General features: G+C 42.3%; 1 protein-coding gene across 2 annotated transcripts in view; it reads left to right on the top strand.

The window, feature by feature from the left end:
• Positions 1-1,109: 1,109 nt before the first annotated feature.
• The window catches only part of CASK (calcium/calmodulin dependent serine protein kinase), a gene marked incomplete at its 5' end in the record, with an annotated part of 227,593 nt that continues 209,957 nt past the window's right edge, over positions 1,110-18,745 (top strand). For both annotated transcript variants that reach the window (XM_082337801.1, XM_082337800.1), the window contains one exon: positions 1,110-1,168. In XM_082337801.1, the coding sequence (XP_082193927.1) occupies positions 1,110-1,168 (59 nt within the window). The remainder of the gene's footprint in view (positions 1,169-18,745) is intronic.

The raw sequence follows: 18,745 nt of genomic DNA, 5'->3' as shown, positions 1-18,745 counted from the left end.
CGGTACCTGAGCCCGCCCGGCCCCGCTCGCCGCCGCTCCCCCCCCGGCGCGGGCCCGGGCCCGGGCCGACCGCCGGCACCGCCAGCCGCCCCGCCGAGCCCCCTCCCCGCCCCATGACGTCATCCCAGCCCGCGCCTGCGCACACCGGCCCGACCGCCCCCACCCCCCCCCCAAACGGACCGTGGGCGTGGCCCCGCGCGCGATTCTGGCGGGGCGGGGGGTGGAGGTGGGGAGAAAGGGAGCGGAAGCGAACGCAGCCCCCCGCGTGCGTGCGTGCGTGCGTGCGTGCCGCGCCTGCTCGGCCTGCCGGCGCGCGCGCTCTCCCCGGCGCCCGCCCCCGCGCGCGCGCGGCCGGGCCGTGACGGCTTTGCGTGACGGCGGCTGGGCGCGCGCGCCCGCCCTCCAGTAAAGCAAGCGCCTATCGCGGCCGCTGCCGCCGTCGCTGCTCCTGCTGCTGCTTCTCCTCCTCCTCCTCGCGCCTGGGAGCGTAATCAACGGCCGCGCCTGCAACTCCCCGCCCCTCCCCCTCCCACTATTATCCTCCCTCCCGGCGCGCGGCCTCCCCCCGCCCGGCCGGGAGCGCGCGGCCGCCCGCTCGGCGAGGGAGCGAGACGGCGCTGCCGCCGCCTGCCGCCGGCCCCTCGCCGCGCCGCGCCGATCCCCTCCATGGAGCCCGCGCCGCCCCGCTAGCCGGAGCTGCCCGCCCGCCCGCGGCCGCTGGGGAGTAGCCGGCTGAGAGGGGGAGGGAGGGGGCGGGAGGGGGGTGGGGGGCGGAGGAGGAGGAGGAAGGTGGGGTCGCGGAGTGTGTGACACGCGCGGGGAGCGGCGGCGGCTGCGGCCCGCGGGAGGAGGAGCGGGGAGTCCCGGCGCGGCCGCGGGAGCCCCCGGGCGGGCGGCGGCGGCGCCCCCGGAAGGTGGCGGTGGCGGCGGCGGGAGCTGCCGTAGCGGTTGGGATTTACCGTGGTGGTGGCGGTTGGCGCTGACCGGCAGGGGAGCGCGCCGCGCGGCGGGGACCGTGCCCGCGGCCCCCCCGCCCCTTCCCTCCTTCCCTCCCGCCCCCCCCCCCCCGGGGCCGCCGCCTCTCGGGCTGATCCCCCCCCGCCCGGACCATGGCCGACGACGACGTGCTGTTCGAGGACGTGTACGAGCTCTGCGAGGTGATCGGCAAGTGAGTCCCGCGGGGAGCGGGAGGCGGGCAGGGCAGGGCAGGGCAGGGCGGGCGTGTGCGCCAGCGGGCAGAGCGGGGGAGGGGGCGGCGGTGCCCCCGGGCCCGGCCCCGGCCCCGGCCCCTCCCGCCGGGCGCGGCGGGGAGAGGGATGCTCTGCTCGGCACCCACCTGAGTCGCCGCCGCCAGCGGGTCCGTGGGAGCGGTGCGGGGTCCGGGTCCCCCCTTTTGGCCGGTGGCAGCGACAGGGCGGGCGCCTCGGCCGCGCTGCCCACCTCCGCTATTGCATGGGAGGCGGGAGGGGGAGAAGTGACCCGATGTTTCCTCAGCCACCATGATTAACCACCTAACCATCATTCAGGCTGGCTGCAGCAAGCGGCAACCACTTCCCACCCCTTTTCTTCTCCTCCTCCCCCCGATATCCCATTCCTGGCACACCCATCAAGGATTGCCTATTGGGGAAGGGAAAGGGAAGATATCTCTGTGTAGATCCACCTATCCACTGGGTGTCTGCACATTTGTGCGCCAGGTGTTGGTTTTTCCTCCTCTTTGCTGCATGATAACCAGCTGGTTAGCGGCAGCAATAGTGGCGCTCGGGTAGCGCTCCGTTTTCGTCCAGATCTTTCCCTCCACTCTCGTTCGTGTGGACACAGAGATGTATGAGGCAGTGGGAGTGCGTGGCCTTTTGAGTCTTATTATGCAACTGCTGTGTAACCGGTGTTCGAGGCTTGTATCAAATCTAGGAGTTGAGGTAGTTGCTAGCGTTCCCCAGCTGCCCGTTTCGGGTAACCACTCTTGTAGGGTGGGTGAAAATGACAATTCAAGTCTCAGTCTGTGTAATCGCACCAAGAAAATGCACAGAATCCCCCAGATCAGATGGTGATAAAGAATTAAAGCTGAACTCCGTTCCCCCCCTCCATATTTTTGTGATTGCCTGGTTTTGAAATCCATTTCTTATTTATTCGTCATCTTTCACGTATTTTCTGTAGTTGTGTCTGTGTTGCAAAATGGACATGAAAGATGTAGCAATATTGTGGCTTCCTAAATTTTCTGTCTGTTTCTGATTCCAAAGCTGAGATTGCTGTGGAAGCCTTAGTAGTGACACTGTTCAGCGTGTTTGCAGTTTTTTCTTCCTGACAATTAATTTTATAAGAATAGTTGTTCACCGTGTTTTGATTACAAAAAAAAATTTTTTTTTTCTGCATGTTTTCTCTTGTCTGGTCTCCACTGGTGTGCTTTTCAGTTTATATCAAGTGCTGTCTACTTTCAAAGCTAGGGCTAAAAATATTCTAGAATTAATCTTTCCTCAGGATTATACTAAAATGCTAGTCTTGGACTTAGCAGGTGACTTTGTTGTCGGCAGAAGTTTCAGCACTCAGTTCTGTCATTTCACAAGTTGCTACTACCTTTCTCTTAACACAAACAAGTTTTTAAAATATTAAGCTTAAAGGGCCTTGTTTGCTTTCATAAATGGTAAGCGATTGCTTTACCTTAATGCTGGTTGTTGGTGAGGAGCTTCTGTGGCCGAGAAACAAAACTCTTATTAAACGTGTTTTGAAGACAATTTTTGGCACACTCCTTTCACAAGTGGTTTTATGCTAACCACTGCAGTTCACACACTGTTTTATTCCTACCTGATTACCGTTAGAAAGAAGGTGCAGTGATTATGCATGACCACACACCCTTTTAGAGAATGGATGATTCACAGAGGTCCAGATGTTTGCACGTCTCAAATGAGTTTTTGTTTTGTGATCAGAGAATTTGGAAGAGAGAGCTCAAAAACTGTGGATTAGGTATTAGCCACAGAAGTTCCACATGAGATTTAGGTAGTATAGATAGTGTTGTGATGTAACTAGATCTAACAGATAAATATTGAATCATAGTAGCATAATGATGCCAAGAGCACTGTAGCAAAAACAGGGTGGATCACTGAAAATAGCAGCAGTGATGGTGTGAAGTGTTGATAGCTCATTGTGATTGCTCAGGCTTTTCCGCACAGATGCCATGTCAGTCCTCTAAAAAAAAAACATTTAAAACAAATATACAATTTCATGTACAGTTGTATAAGTAGTATTCCTGTTTCTTTGCAATACTGCGCAGGTGACTTCCAGGGAACCAGGGATGCAACATCTTTACTGAGCTTACAGATTCTGGGTACCACCTTGCTTGTCTTTAAGCAACTTGAGGAAAGCTGCTGTAAACCTGCTTTGAATGGCTGCATATGCATCTTGCTAAACATCTTTCAGTGAAACATCCACTGAATGTCTGCACGTTCCTGTGATTTATTATTGATTGATACAGTAATTTAGTTCTTGCAAATAGCACATCTGGCCCTGATATGCATTTCAGACACATGAAATATTAAAACTTGTAATTTATCTTTCCTAAATAGGTAGTTACCACTGCTATTTAAGGTAGTAAAAGGTATTTTCACAAAGGGTGTGGGAGAGAGATCTTTGGCTGTAAAATGTCTGAATATTTGTCTAAGAGAAGTCCCAAAGTTCCCATACAATTTACTAGAGAAATGAGGAGATAGTTTCTTAGCTGACAGCATGCGGTCCAATTTGTTGAGGTGTAGTCTGATCTTTAGGATAAACTTTAAATACTTTTAAATACAATAAACTGATAATACTTACTTTGTGTAAATGCAGTGATAATAGCTTTTAGTGTGCTGGAGTGTGGAACAATTACAATGCAATAGTATATGAATCAATTGATTGGAATGACAGTGATAAACTGTTTATTATGTGGCATTTAATGTGTTTAAGTTCTGCAGGCGTGCATTTTTCATTTTGAATGGGTGCAGGAGGAAAGAAAGGCCAGGAGGGATAGAGAGAAATTCTAGTTCATGTTTCCTTTAGAAAAAAATTAAGGGAAATCTTCATTTGCATATGTTTCCAGTATACATTTCCATCAGTGAAAGCTATATAGAGATAAAAATTGGAATAATAATCCCAGTTTCTTGTTGAACTTCTTAAAGTGGCATTTATGACACTAATATTAGTCATGTAGTTTTTCTTTACCAGACGTGTTACGTTCTAGGTTACTATCTTGTCGTCAGACTTGGCTGACACAAACACACTTCAAGCAAGAAGTAAATTGGGGATTTCTATATTGGCCTTCAAAAATGTGTTCACGTATCTTGGGATAACTGGCAGTGGTGAAAACCCCAGGTGTGCCCTTTTTTTCCAAACTTGCTTCCAGGTAACTTTGAAGAGAATCTCCCTGTATATTGCATTTGATTGACAGTTCACAGATAATAGTGCTAAGTGTACTTCTTTACTTTTTACTAAAACCTTCATTCAGAATGCATTGAGTAGTTTATAAAACGTAGTAGGTGTAGAGTTGAAACATCTTGGCTGTTCATCTGAGGTGAAAACTGTTCTGAGTTTATCATAGGAGCTCCACGTACACATAGCAGTAGTTTTCTTTATGTCAAAGAGAGAATGCCTGTCTTTAGTTGGTATTGAGTCTAGAAGACCAAAGCATGGCTTTTAGGGTAGGTAGAATCCTTGTTCTGCAAGGACTTTATTTTACATTATCTGTTTTTGACTTTCTGTACCTCTTAAGATTCATGTCGGTTTATGTTAGCATTAGAGGGGTACCATAAAGATTGTCTGATCTTTCTAACATCAGGATTGCAAGTTGCTTAAAAATGTCTCCAGATTTTTTAGTTGCAAATACTATGTGATAAAGTTGATTAAAGTTTGTTTGTGTTAAAAAGGGTATTTTTCGCAATTGAAATCACTAGTCTTCATATTAATAGTCGCTTAAATTGCAAATTTTTGTAATTTTGTCGTCTGCTTGTGGACCATATATATGTACCATCATTGTGCATAGTAGTGGTGCAGTCGTTGGTATTTTTAATACCAAAGTATAATGTGATGGTTGGTGCTAGTACTATCGTAGCTTTCAGGATGTTCTCTGCAGTACGACTGGGTTCAGTCTAGTCCTTGTCTGCACTGCACACCAAGGATTTTAGTTCATTTTCATCCCTCCTTCCCCTGTGATGGGCTGATTCTCTCTGCTTGGGCTCTTCCATCTAGCAAAGAGGAGTTAAAGTGCCTGGAGCCTGCAGGTGTTCCTGTCTTCCGCAGCCTACCAGCACTGCTGGAACACTGCAGGAGATGCGAGGGGAGGATGCAAGGTCTTGGGGAGGGAAGTGGGACAGGGCGTTTTTTTGCATTAGAGTATCAAGGCTCGTATCCCATTGAAGTCAGACAAGAGGAGGGTGGTTGCTGCTCCATCCTAAGCTATTACCTTGAGATGGTGATGCTTTGGATTTATGCCCCAGTCTGGGAGTGTTTAGGAAAGGGAGGAGAGAGCTCATGGATTCCTTGTCCAAGAATGATTTTAATAATTTTAAGTACTGTGATAACAAAACTATCTAGAAGTATTTTGATGGTTTCAGTGATGATGTTTTTCATTATTGCCTCCATTTTCTCTGCCCAGGAGCGAGAATACTGTTGACTCTCAAATGTACTTTTTCTCTAGTACACCATTAAAATTTTGTATCTCCTGTAAAACTGATGCAAATAACTGATGGGTATAATTTTGACAAACCAAATGAAAATGTGAAACAACTGTATTATGTACTCACTGTCTGGAAAGCGGGGAGAGGGAACGGAACTTCTCAGGGACATGGAAAGTGATTTGTCTGGTTTAGCTTTTGCATTTCTTAGTACTGTTTGAAATACTAGTGTACTAATAAAACATTCTCAGCTGTTTTCTCTGTTACAGTGCTCAAGATGAACAGATTATAATGAATATTTGATTTAAGCATGAGGTCATAATGTACATTGCTTCAGGAAAATAACAGTAGATTATTTGTAGTGTATAATTGCTAGAATATCTCCTTAGCTAAGTTATTCTGCTATGAATTTTAACTGTAATAGTGACCTGTTTCTACTTAAGAGGTTCTGTCTACTTAAGAGGTTCAACTGTAGCTGAACACGGAGTAGAATTAATATACCTAGTTACAGAGTACAACATTTTAATCAGTACTCTCCTTTCCATTTGTGTGGCTTTTTCTAGTGTTGTTTTGATAAGCAGCTGCATTCTTGCATACATCCTTATGATGTGAACAAGACGGCTGTAATGATTGGGAAGTAGAGGCTTGCTTAAGAGGGGTGTTTGAAGGAACTTGATCTAGGACAATACAAACTGAGAAAGATTGTGCGAGGGCTTTGCAAATATGTTTTTGTGCTTAAACACCCAAGAGAAGGAAGCCCTTGAAGGTAAGACCAGATGAGCAAATGTGTGCAGACTAGTCCCAAATAATTTGAGGCTGAAAATTAGAAGTGTTTTTAGACCAATTCACTACTGATATTCTGGAGCAGCTCTCTGTAAGAAGTTGTGGGACAAAAAAAGCTACCTTGTCTTGAAGATTTGCAAAGTTAAGAGTTTGATCTTTTTAATAAAATAGTATGAAACTTTGTTGCCTTCAAGAATGGGGGCTAGGCTTTAGGACCCAAGTGATCCCTGATAATCATTTCAATTCAAACACAATGCTTGACATAAAAAGCTTCAGGATAAAGAAATATTAGAGAAAGAAAAGACCTGTATTTTATGTCAATACCCACTCACCTACTTAGCCTTCTGTCTGATACACTGGCCTTTTTATAATCTCTTATACAGATGTCATGACAGTGCAAGGTAATCGAGCAGTATTAACACTAATATGATGTTTCCAAAGATCACTTTTCAGAAACCTGTAGTCATATGAAATGTGCCATCTAAAGAATGGTGACTTCAGAATTGAAAGTGGTTGTTGTTAAAAGTAGGGGTTTTTATGCCAAATTATGGAGTTAATAAAAAAAAAAGAAAAAAATCAAAACCCCAAAAAACCTCTTACAATTTCTCCTTTTTCCAGGAGTGAGTACTTTTTTTTTAAATATACAGCATGAAAATGTGTATACAGGATATGTTACATGCATGGCCAGAATTATCATCCCTGGTCATTTAAAAAGTTAGACTGATCTCTTAAGATAGTGTACTAATCAGCTAATATGCCCACTGAAAGAACCCCAGGAAACCCTTTTTTTTTTTTCTTTGCATATATCAGATAAGCATGTAAGAGGATACCTAGATAAGGCATCCAAAGCATGGGAAGAGAGAACCTTTACTTCAGCATAGCTGTAAACTGAACCGTGTTTTAGAGTGTAGGGTTAGTAACTTCTTTTAATAAACTTCTGCTGTATTCAGAGTGAGTTACAATGTTTCGTGGGAGATGCCTATCGATAAAAGGAATGCCTCCCTTGTCGGAAACAGAAGTGCAGAGCAAGCTTTGGCATTTCAGTTACAATAGTGTTACTAGTGTTTAAGCCCCATTTTTACCAGAATCTTTGTTTTTCTTAAATGAAAGCAGCTAAAAAAGGTTTGGAATAATTTTTGGAGCTTGAGTAGAAAAGACCTTTGCATTATAATAAGGGTTTAATTTTTCACTCCAGTTTGTATGAGAAGCAAAGGCGTCTTCTCAGAGAAACAACTGGAAAACTGTTACAGGATCAATTTAGGACTAAAAGGACCAAGGACTCTTTCCTAATGTAGCCTCAAATGACAGAAGTGACCCTCCCTTGGTTAACAAGTGCCTCGCTCTTTTACTTTCATAGCTTTTTGCTGGAATAGGGTAAGAAGGGCTAGCCAGAAAGTTACTACATACCTTCTGTCTTTTGTTGCAGTATTCAAGGTACAGTGGGGCTGTGCTTTCCTTCCAGGCTTAGGATTTGTCAGAATTTTTATATTGTCAATACTTTGTCAATTTCTGTATTGACTTAGCTTTTTCAGAACCAATAGTTAAAACATGTCTTCACCATGTGAAGACACTTGTAATTGGTGCATAGTTCTTACACATTGTGTGCTCCTTCAGTTCTGTATGTTTTCCTTCCACCAGAGGTTTTTAAACAGCATTTGGTTAAACAGATTTTCACTTGGCTACTTCACCTGTTTCTTTGGCTACCCAATGGCATGTGTAACTGCTTGCAGGTACTCTGATTTCATTTTTGGCTAACATCCCCGTTTTTTTTTTCTGGGTAGTGTGGATACAAGCAGTTACTCCTAGCGTTTAATGTTGAGTAAATTTCCTAGGATACGTGAATTAAGCAAGCTGTAAAGAGCTTGCCTCTGAACAAGTCTTTTTAGAAGTAAAAGCTGGGGTATAAGTCCTATATGGGCATTTAAACTGGTATAAAATGTGTTCTGTTTCAGTTCAGTTGATAAAGAAGTGCTTTCAGCTAAGCTGAAAACCTAGTTTTATCTCATCAAAGTGTCAATCCTGCTGTAGTTGAGATTGAGAAACCCTTACAATTTTAAAGTGTGGCTTTTCTAGGGAACACATGATTCTTAAGTAACTTGTGACTTCATTGAAACTCGCTGTTACCAGGGTTTGGAAGGTAGTTCACATTCAGAAATTTTTGATCCAGAGAGCTCTAGGGTTAGGGAAAAAAGTCTTAGCTGTAGTGAGGCTGAGGCTTCTCAGGTACAGTGGCCTTTAAGATATTCAGAACTTTATGAAATCTATCTCTAGATGTCATCTTATGTGGGTACATAAAGTATCCATTTTTCTTTTGTGCCTTCAGGATTCATTATGGGCTTTCCCAGTATTAGAGCAGTTGTCTTTTTAAAAAAAAAAAAAAAAAAGCCTTTATAAAGGTGGTCCCAGGTTCATCGTTTTTTGTCACCCTGAAACTTCTCTTCAACTCTTCTACTTTTTTGGAGTACGTATTGCTCTTTCCAGAGGAAAATAAAAACAAAACAACAACAAAACACAACAAAAAAAACCCCAACAAACCAAAAGAAAAAAGTTCTTAGTATTTCTCCTAAAGGGAAGTTTAACTTGTCTTGACAAGATCCTCTATCTTCTTTATTCTCCCAGTTTTGTTTTGAGGACAGATTCTATGCGTAAAACCTTTGGCTGCATTCCTGATGTTCTACCTTAGAGAAGCCAGCCAAAAGGGTCTCCTATTTACTTCCACCCTGCTCCAGGGAAATCCTGCAGCTGTTGCTGCAAATGGAGTTGTCAGCTGCCCACTTTTCTCCCTTTTTTTTTGTCTCCAGATATTTTTTCCCGATACTGAACAGAGGGGAACAGTTCTGAACAGTGGGAAGGCACTAATTTACACTGGATTAGAGGCATCTATACACCTGTAAATGGAAGGGACAGTGAAGAAGTAAGTGAGGTAGTCTTATCTCCCTTCTCCAAACCACCCCCCTACCCTCCTCTTACTGGTTAGGAAAAGATGATGTAGAAGGTGGGGGTGAGGGTAGCCTAGGAAGATTACAAAAAATTTAGGGAATGATATGTTTCAGGGATAGGATCTTTCCTGCATCAATTGTGATCTGACCTAGTAACTTTTCCTGGAACAGCACAGATCTTTGTGGAGCACTTTAGGTTTGCCAGTGTTGAATTTGAATTCAGCAGGACGAGATAGGTTGGGTTCAGATGGGTTTAGATTAAACATCTGTCTCATTAGCACTGGTCTAGCTGTACAGAGCAGCTAACAAGGGTGGGAATTGAGGTAAAATCCTGCATCTCTGTAATCTTGCAGCCTCTTTAAGTATATCATGACTCCTGAAGGAGAGCTATATCGAGTTGTAGCAAGTCTGTAGATGCTGTAAACATGGTGGTAGTAGCCTTTCTCCTCTGTTTGCCCCCGTGTGAGGCACTGTGGGAGTACATGAGTGCAATTTTGTGATGTGAGTTGAATTAAGTTTGCTGCTGCTGGAAGAGGGAGGTCTTGCTCTCTTTATGTGTTTCCATGCCCTGCATGATCCACCCTTCCTCTTTGCCAGCTTTAGCATTCATCTGATCTATATAAGCCAGGTGCACCACAAAAATATTCACTTGTGGATGGGTTATTCTTCTGCTGTTTTCACTGGCTTGACTAGACCTACTAGCTCAAGTTAGAAGATTTAGGGATGGAGAGAGACAAGGTGTGCAGGACTCCTCCCCTCTCCCCACCTTTGACAACAATGAACTATTAAGTTAGGCTGTATCATAAAATGCTTTGTTGGTTTTTTTTAAAGCATGTTTGGCTTTTTTGCATAATAAGCAGGAAGATAGCTTCCAAAGTCTTTCCTGCAATAATCCAGAAAATGGTAAGGAAAGGGGAGGAAAAAAGGGAAAGAGATTTTTTTTTTTTTTTTTGGAAAAAAAAAAGTTGCAAATTAACAAACAATTATTAGCACACACAAAAAAATAACACTTAGTTGCTTTTATGTTCTTAATTTGCTTCTTCCTTTTTTGTATACACAGACGTTCCCCGTAATTAAAACCAAGCACTAACTTTATGTCAGGGTCTCACCTCATTCAGGATTTAAATAGGATACACAGTAGAGTCAAATTAAACTTAGGAAGGCAACTGTAAATCTGGAATTTTTATTTTTTGAATATTTGAATTAACTCTTTGAAGCATATTAGCTTACAACATAGATACTCTTCAAGTGTGCATGTATTTCTGTTGGGTCCTTCAGGACTTAAATATTAGCAGTTGGTTGTACTCTGAACTGCCAGCATGCCTAATGTTTGTCAGTGCTTCTAATATTTGTAGAAACCCAATCTAAGTCTGTTACTTCTGGTTCTGATGTGATTATGTGCAAAAGTACTGATAGCATATTTAGGAAAATTCAAAAAATTCAAAACCAAAATTTTCCTGAGCTGCCTTTTTTCAGATTTTGTTTTGCTCTAAACCTAAATTTAAAATCTATTGCATTGATCAATAACTTGTTTCAATTAAAATATTTGCCTCCTTTTTTTTTTTTTTAGAAGTTCTGTGTTAGTATATCTAGATCAAGTTTAGATTGAAAAGTACCAACTTCTGCTTACAGAAAACAGTTTTCCTTTCTACAGCTCCCAAACTAGAGGTAATCTCTTCCTCCGTGTGTTCCTGCAAGCATTTTAATTCCAGAGCTTCAGCACTACAGAGATGAAAGCAACAAAAGGGGCTTTCAAAACTGAAGGTCAGACAGAACTGTTTTGCTCAGTTACAACTACTAGATTAAGGTTTTGGTTTTTTGGGTGTTTTTTTTACTTTTTCCTCTGTGGAAAAAATGGTTACCTGTTGGCTGGGTTTCTCGGATGTTCAGCCCTTAAGGTTCAATTATCTTTAAAAGCATAAAGTAAACAGGGTGCTTAAAATATCAGGAGCTCTTTTTCTAATCTTAGATCTCAAGTGTGTCAATTTTTTTTATCAGCTGCAGGCACTTCCAATTGGAAAGTATTCAATACTTTACAGCTGCCATTGAGACAGGATGCTTTCTCAACTCTTGCAGATATATCTTCTTTCTTGGATTCTTAGTTTCTAAGTTGTTTGAAGGTTTCAAAAGTTGGAATTGTCTGCTCTGCTGATTAGGGATGTTTTCAAATAGATTGCTGGCTGTAGAGTTGGTTTCCTTGGGTTGTGTGTATGAAATACTTACAATTCTCTCAGAACAGGGACTGGGAATCAGATTTCTTCTTTTTTGCTTAGTGAGTATGATCATCATGGATGCTTCTTTTCCCTTCTTAGTGATCTGGTGAATATAAAATGATTCTATGAAACATCAGCTGGGAGTGTTGAGAATACCTTTGTTTCCCTTATCTTCTAGCCTGGAGAGTGCTTTTTCACGTGCTGTGTGTTAGGGAAGGACTTGAATATGTGCCTCCCAATTTCAGAGTGAATTCCAAGCACTGATGAGTGAGTAGCAGCTGCTGCTGCACTGGGCACGGACCGGCAGGTTGGGTCTGAGAACGTGTCCCAGTTAGTAGCTAGGCAAAATACGTGGCAGAACTGTTGGCTTGGGTATTCTCCTTAGTTGTGAGATACTGAGCTATTTGTTGCAGTTGGACAATGCTTTCCAATATGCTAGGATCCTTTTGTTTCAGAATTAAACGGCAAACTCAGAAGTGGAGAATTTCAGAGTATTCTCAGGGATGCAGTTTAGCAGAAAGGTCAGATCAGTTTATGAAACTTTTGTGATTCTTTCCCTGAATATTTGTCATTTTTCAGAATAGGGCTTAGTTTCCTATATTGCTAATATATTTTTAAAAAATGTGAAGTGTTGTGGAAAACTAAGACTTGAAAATTCTCTTCCTGAAACTGAGCCTATACTCAACTTTTCAGTATTTATTACAGTTGCAAACCCAAGGAAAAGCATGAGAATAATACCTTCCTGAAATGCAGTTTCAGATACATGGCTGGAACATTCAGAAACCAGTGGTGACTTCTGAGAATATTGATACATGGTAGATTTAAACATGCATATGTTGTTGAAAGCGGTTTTAAAATACTTTTTCTGATATGTGCTAAAAATTGATCTGTGAAGTCATTGCATTTAAAAATAAAGCCTTACCATGGTTTACACCTGCTCTTTCTAATGGGTTTCCAATTTTTTTGTCACTGTTTAAAAAAGGAAAAAAAAAAAAAAAAGAAAAAAACAACTTGAAATGTTTACTGTTCGAACAAAGCTGTAAGAATTACTCAGGACTTCCCTTTTCATTTAACTTCTACTCTCAGCTGACAGCTTGAGACTTTGCTGCCATCTCTAGTTTCTTGATGAAATTTATCTTGAGCTGCTATTTGGTCCCACATTTTCATCTGTACTCTTAAAAAGACAAATTTTGGCTGAATTTCATGACTGCTGTTAGAAGAGTTTGTTTTGTAAAGCCTGTATCAGTGAAGAAGGTAGCTGTGTCCTGTGTTTATTTCCTTTAGAAAACATCAGGGAGTTTCTCTAAAGAGAAATATCTTGTATTCTTTCTTGCCTCATCTTCAGATATAACTGTAGTTAATAAGTAAACTTTTAGCACTTTTTTGCTCTCATTTTGACTGTTAAAAATTTGCAAGTCACACTCCTGTTACTATTCTTATATGATACAATGCCTTAAATTTCTAATCTTAGTTTATTTTCTGTAATTTTAAGAGATATTTCAGAAAGATTACAGTTTAGTTTTAGAGGTGAATATACTTATACCACTTTTATGCATATTTATATCTTTTTTTAAAGAGCAGTTGTGTTCATCTTCCTCCTTCCTATACCTTTGAGTGCTTTCAGAATATTTTGAAGAAAAGCTTAGAATCATAGACTCATAGGATGTCCTGGGTTGGAAGGGACCCACAAGGATCATCAAGTCCAACTCCTGTCCCTGCATAGGACAACCCCAAAATTCACACCATATGTCTGAGGGTGTTATCCAAATGCTTTTTGAATATTGTCAGGCTTGGCACCGTGACTGCCTCTCTGGGGAGCCTGTTCCAGTGCTCCACCACCCTCTGGGTGAAGAACCTTTTGCTAATGTCCAACCTAAACCTCCCCTGGCATACCTTCCTGCCATTCCCTCCGGTGCTATCCTTGGTCACCAGGGAGAAGAGATCAGTGCCTGCCCCTCCTCCTTCCCTCGTGAAGAAGCTGTAGACCACAATGAGGTCTCCCCTCAGTCTCCTCTTCTCCAGGCTGAACAGACCAAGTGACTTCACCTGCTCCTCGTACAGCTTCCCCTCTAAACCCTTCACCATCTTTGTGGCTCTCCTCTGGACACTCTCTAGTAGCTTTGTGTCCTTTTTGTACTGTGGGGCCCAGAACTGCACACAGCACTCAAGATGAGGCCGCACCAGTGCAGAGCAGAGCGGGACAATCACCTCCCTCGACCGGCTGGCGATACAGTGCTGGATGCACCCCAGAACATGGTTGGCCCTCTTGGCTGCCAGGTTATAATGCATCTGACTGTGCCTTCTCTGTTGGTTGGTTAGTGAATATAGAACAGTTTTATTTTTTGCTAGTCTCTTCAGTACCAACATTTTCGTTCCAATTTGTCAATATATCTTAATGTTTTTAAGGGTTTCTCTGCCAGTTTTCATTCTTTCAGCATTTCTTTTATAATATAAAGCTCCTAGGTAGCTCTGCCAAAGCTTCTTTCTGGCTTTTTTCCCCCACTTTGCCTTCCATTTCTTTTACATATCAATACTTTTATGCATTGTATAACTGTATGTGCTGGCATACACTGAGATCTCGTTTAGTTTTCTTCAGACTCACTGGCCTCCCAGCAGGCTGTATGATGTTTGTCAATCAGAATTTTGCCTCCATGGAAACTGGCTTGCTGCAGAATTGAACTACAATTTCAGTTTCTGAAATGAAAACTAACAAAAAGTTTCTCTAGTCCTCATAGTTACAAGAACCAGAACCTTTGAAAAAGTGTCATTATTATAGTTTTATCTTTGAATCTGCAGCCAACTGCAGACTGTAGTGTTGTGGCCTGGATTGTTTTCCTTAGAGGGAGTGGTACACAGTAACCTGTTCTGTTACTGTCTCCTGACAGTCCTGATGACAGTTCAGCTATTTAATATGTGATGCTTTGTTTGGTGTCTTTTGTTTTTTGTTTGTTTGTTTGTATTTTTCCCCATAATACTTGTAAAAGCTGTAGGGGAAAGAGCTTTTCTTTTAGCAGGTTGCCTTTGACTCTGCAGCATGGAGAAAGTAAAGTTTTGTGGCTTCACTGCTTCTGCCTAGAATTCAAGGAAGAGAGGTAGTTCTCCGCACTCTAATTGTGTCCCTGTGAGCATATGTGGAAGAAGGAAGTTTACCTAATCTTTTCTCAACACAGGGGAGTAAGATCTTGGCCTTGTTTGAGCAATGCTTCCCTACCCAATTAGTTTGGGGGAGAAGAAGGGTTCTTCAGCACACAAGCATGTTTTATACCTATTGAGTACAAACCTGCTCCAATCTTTCCTGTTTACTGTAACTAGCAGAAAATATTTTTTATATTTTTCATATTTTTCTACTTTATGTAATTTCTGTGGCTTTGGGCTTTTTCTTAATCTTCAAAGAATGATTAAAAAATGCTTCTTTTTTTTTTTTCCCTGCTATTTTTGTTAAGCTGCTGCTGTTTTACAGGATAACTCTTGAAATCTCAGGAAATGGAAACTTGTATGCCTACTGCCCGTGTTTGAGGTCCTGTTACTTCCAGAAATATAAGCCTCCAAGGGAAAGGAGAAAGTTATATCTCCCAAGTCTGAAACTGTAACATGTCTTATAGAGAAGTGTACGTGTTCTGTGGAAAATGTTACGCCAGTAAGCTTGTTTGAAGGGGTGTGATCCTGCCCTGTTAGTAAATGAGAGATGATATCAACACGGTACTTTTTTTTTAAACTTTATCCACATATAAATGGGCTGGTGGTAAAGTTCTTCATTCTTTTCCCCCCGTTCTCCTTCACTTCTAGTGAACATAAATATGATGTGTGGAAGTGTCGATCTGCTGGAGGGTAGGAAGGCCCTACAGAGGGGCCTGGACCGGCTGGATTGATGGGCCAGGGCCAACTGTATGAGGTTCAGCAAGGCCAAGTGCTGGGTCGTGCACTTGGATCACAACAACCTCATGCAACGCTTTAGGCTTGGGGAGGAGTGGCTGGAGAGCTGCCTGGCTGAAAAGGACCTGGGGGTGTTGGTTGACAGCCACCTGAACATGAGCCAGCAGTGTGCCCAGGTGGCCAAGAGGGCCAATGGCATCCCGGCTTGTATCAGGAACAGCGTGGCCAGCAGGACCAGGGAGGTGATAGTGCCCCTGTACTCGGCACTGGTGAGGCCACACCTCGAGTACTGTGTTCAGTTTTGGGCCCCTCACTACAAGAAGGACATTGAGGTGCTGGAGCGTGTCCAGAGAAGGGCAATGAAGCAGGTGAAGGGTGTAGAGCACAAGTCGTATGAGGAGCAGCTGAGGGAGCTGGGGTTGTTTAGTTTGGAGAAGAGGAGGCTGAGGGGAGACCTTATTGCTCTCTACAACTACCTGAAAGGAGGTTGTAATGAGATGGGGGTCAGTCTCTTCTGCCAAGTAACAAGGGGTAGGACGAGAGGAAACAGCCTCAAGCTGCGCCAGGGCAGGTTTAGATTGGATATTAGGAAAAACTTCTTCACTGAAAGGGCAGTCAGGCACTGGAACAGGCTGCCCAGGGAAGTGGTTGAGTCTCCATCCCTGGAGGTATTTAAAAGACGTGTAGATGTGGTGCTTGAGGACATGGTTTAGTGGTGGACTTGGCAGTGCTGGGTTAATGGTTGGACTCGATGATCTTAAGGGTCTTTTCCAACCTTAATGATTCTATGATTCTATGATCTTCTATCCTATCAGCTTAAATGTTATTTGGAAATTTGTTGCTTATAAACTGTCAGAAAATATGCTGTTCTTTAATGACATGGAAAAATCTTTTGATCAGCATTCTTTGGAGTGGCTCAAATGCACAGAGGTGTGCTAAGTCCAAATTCATGTTTGGCCAAGTGCTAATTAAGTGGTTTTCTTGTTAGGAGTTAAGATCCTGCAAAACATGCAAAAATCCTGTATTCTTGTCTGCTTTAATGGATATGAGCTGACTTGTTATGGTCAGTATCTTGCTCAGGAGCAAATTTTTGATCCTGGCGTACTAAATGCATACAGTAGGAATGAGAAAGTGGACGATATTGATCTAATGTGAAAGCATCGTTTATTTTTTGGTGGTTGGGGGGGCGGGTTAGTTGTTTCAGGTGTTTTCTATATGCTGCCTAGTCCTGTTTCTCAGTAAAGAATGTGTAATCTGTTACCTCCTCTTTTGTATCAGATAGGTTGGGAGGGGCTATTGCTCAGTATCAGCAAGCTAGTCATCAACAATGTAAATATGCTGGTACGACTCAGAATGATCCAATAACCAAAACCCTCAGAGTATTTATGAATGTTTGGTGCCATTCAGAGTGGACTGAAAAAATCATGTTCAGCTTCTCAGTATTATGTGGGGGGTGACTTGCTAATTAAATTTGATTAGCATGTGCTCCTTCATCAGTTAAAATGGTTTCTCAATTTACGTTCTTGAAAAAATCAGTCTAGTAGTAGAAGATGCTAACTGTAGTCAGACAGTTGTCATAAAAACAGTTTATTTAAATTATAGTCCATGTTTGTAATGTTTATGTATGTGAAAATCTCACAAATTTACATAGGTAATTCTGTAAAATAGGAATTATTTCCTTGTGAGGAAGTTGACAGCAAATATTAGAAAATGTTCACAATATTAATATTACAGATCAAATTAATCTTCATCTTGTACAGAAAAGAGTTTCTGTCCAAATGTTCACTTTCAAAGAATTTTACATTTCATAGTAAAATGTATATAATGAAGTTGTAAAAAAATTAGTCAAGCAGTGTTCCTTCAGATGTGTTACCCCCCTTCTTGTCATTTCTGTTCATGCTCTAACTGTTTTGGGGCCTAGACTAGACTGAAAAGAGTCAGGATTAAAAAGAGTGTCTGTCTCTTCCCCCTGCCCCTTTCGTGAATTTCCCACTGAGCCATTCTCTTCAGGAATTTTGGACAGTTTTCCAACTACAGCGCAATTACTCTTAAAACCTTATCTGGGTAGGAATCAGGGAGGACCAGAAAGTAAATTGCTGTATGAACAGCCATGTGTCTTCATGGAAACAGTTAAGCCAGGAAACTAGTTTATCAGAAAGATTATGTGTCTTTGTTTTTTAGAAGGAAAGCATGGATGATTTTTTTTTTTTTTTTTTTTACCTCTCAGGCAAGTATTTTCTGCTTCTCAGTGTATTATGTGTGGTTGTCACACGACATGCCTTGGAGCTGGAAAACATTAGTAAGGGAAGGGGCTTTTGGTGTCGGCTCCCTTTCAGTGATGCTACCTTAGTGATGCATGAAATGTGTGATATTTGGAATCTGTTTTGTCACAGAGGAGGTTCATATAGTAAACAGATTTATCTATCCCTTGACTGTCCCACGTGTAGAAATTATTTTGGTAAGCAACAGGCCAGCACCTTCCTTGAATATTCCAAAAAAGCCCAGGAAGAGGAGGAGAAGCTAAAAGGACCAGGAGATCATTAGCAGTTTTTGAATATACATATTTTTTAAAAACTTCTTTTAGTTTGGCATAATCTTCCTCCAGCTTGTATTTGAAGCCACATTCAGACTAGACCCTCAATAATAAAGTAGTGGTTTTAAAGCTTTGTTCAGGGCAGATTCTTGCAGAAAGGCCAAGACTGTAAACGTGGAGTTTTCTAGCCTTCTGAAGGGAGTCCTTTCTCCTTAAGGTAGGAAATGAGCAGTCAAGTGGAAATAATAAATTTTGAAAGTGTATATCAGCCATTAAAAAAACCCATGCTGCTACCCTAGACATATGGTTAAACTATGACGTCTGTGAACTATGTAAAATACGTTCTAGGTATCTTAGAGCACTCTTTTAATGGATTATATATTCTGGTTTTGGCCATAGTGGGATCTGGTTTTGACTGTAGCAGTTGGTGTTGAGTAAGGTTTCCGTAACAAATGGAGGGATCACCTTCTTTATATTCAGAGGGAAAATACCCTAGGTCTAGAGGAGACCATGTCTATTCTGCATTCCAAGTCTGCACCCAGCGGGGAGAAAAGAAGCAAGATTTGAATCTCAAGGGGTGTGCGGAGGGTTGCTTTATTTCTTTCAGTTGCACTTTAACCTAAAAATGAGGAAGGGGTCTTTGATTCAATTTGTAGTATGTGTTTGCATTGAGAATCAGGAAATGGGATCTCCATTAGTTTCATTTGTAGGGGCTAGTTAAGTTCTAGACCTGTTCAGCTCCTTCTCAATTGAACATGGAGAGAAAAA

The sequence above is a fragment of the Platalea leucorodia genome, assembly GCF_965183815.1.
Source record: "Platalea leucorodia genome assembly, chromosome: 2".
NCBI lineage: Eukaryota > Metazoa > Chordata > Aves > Pelecaniformes > Threskiornithidae > Platalea > Platalea leucorodia.
The sequence above is the reverse complement of the archived record's forward strand: the minus strand, read 5'-3'. Positions and strand labels throughout refer to the sequence as shown.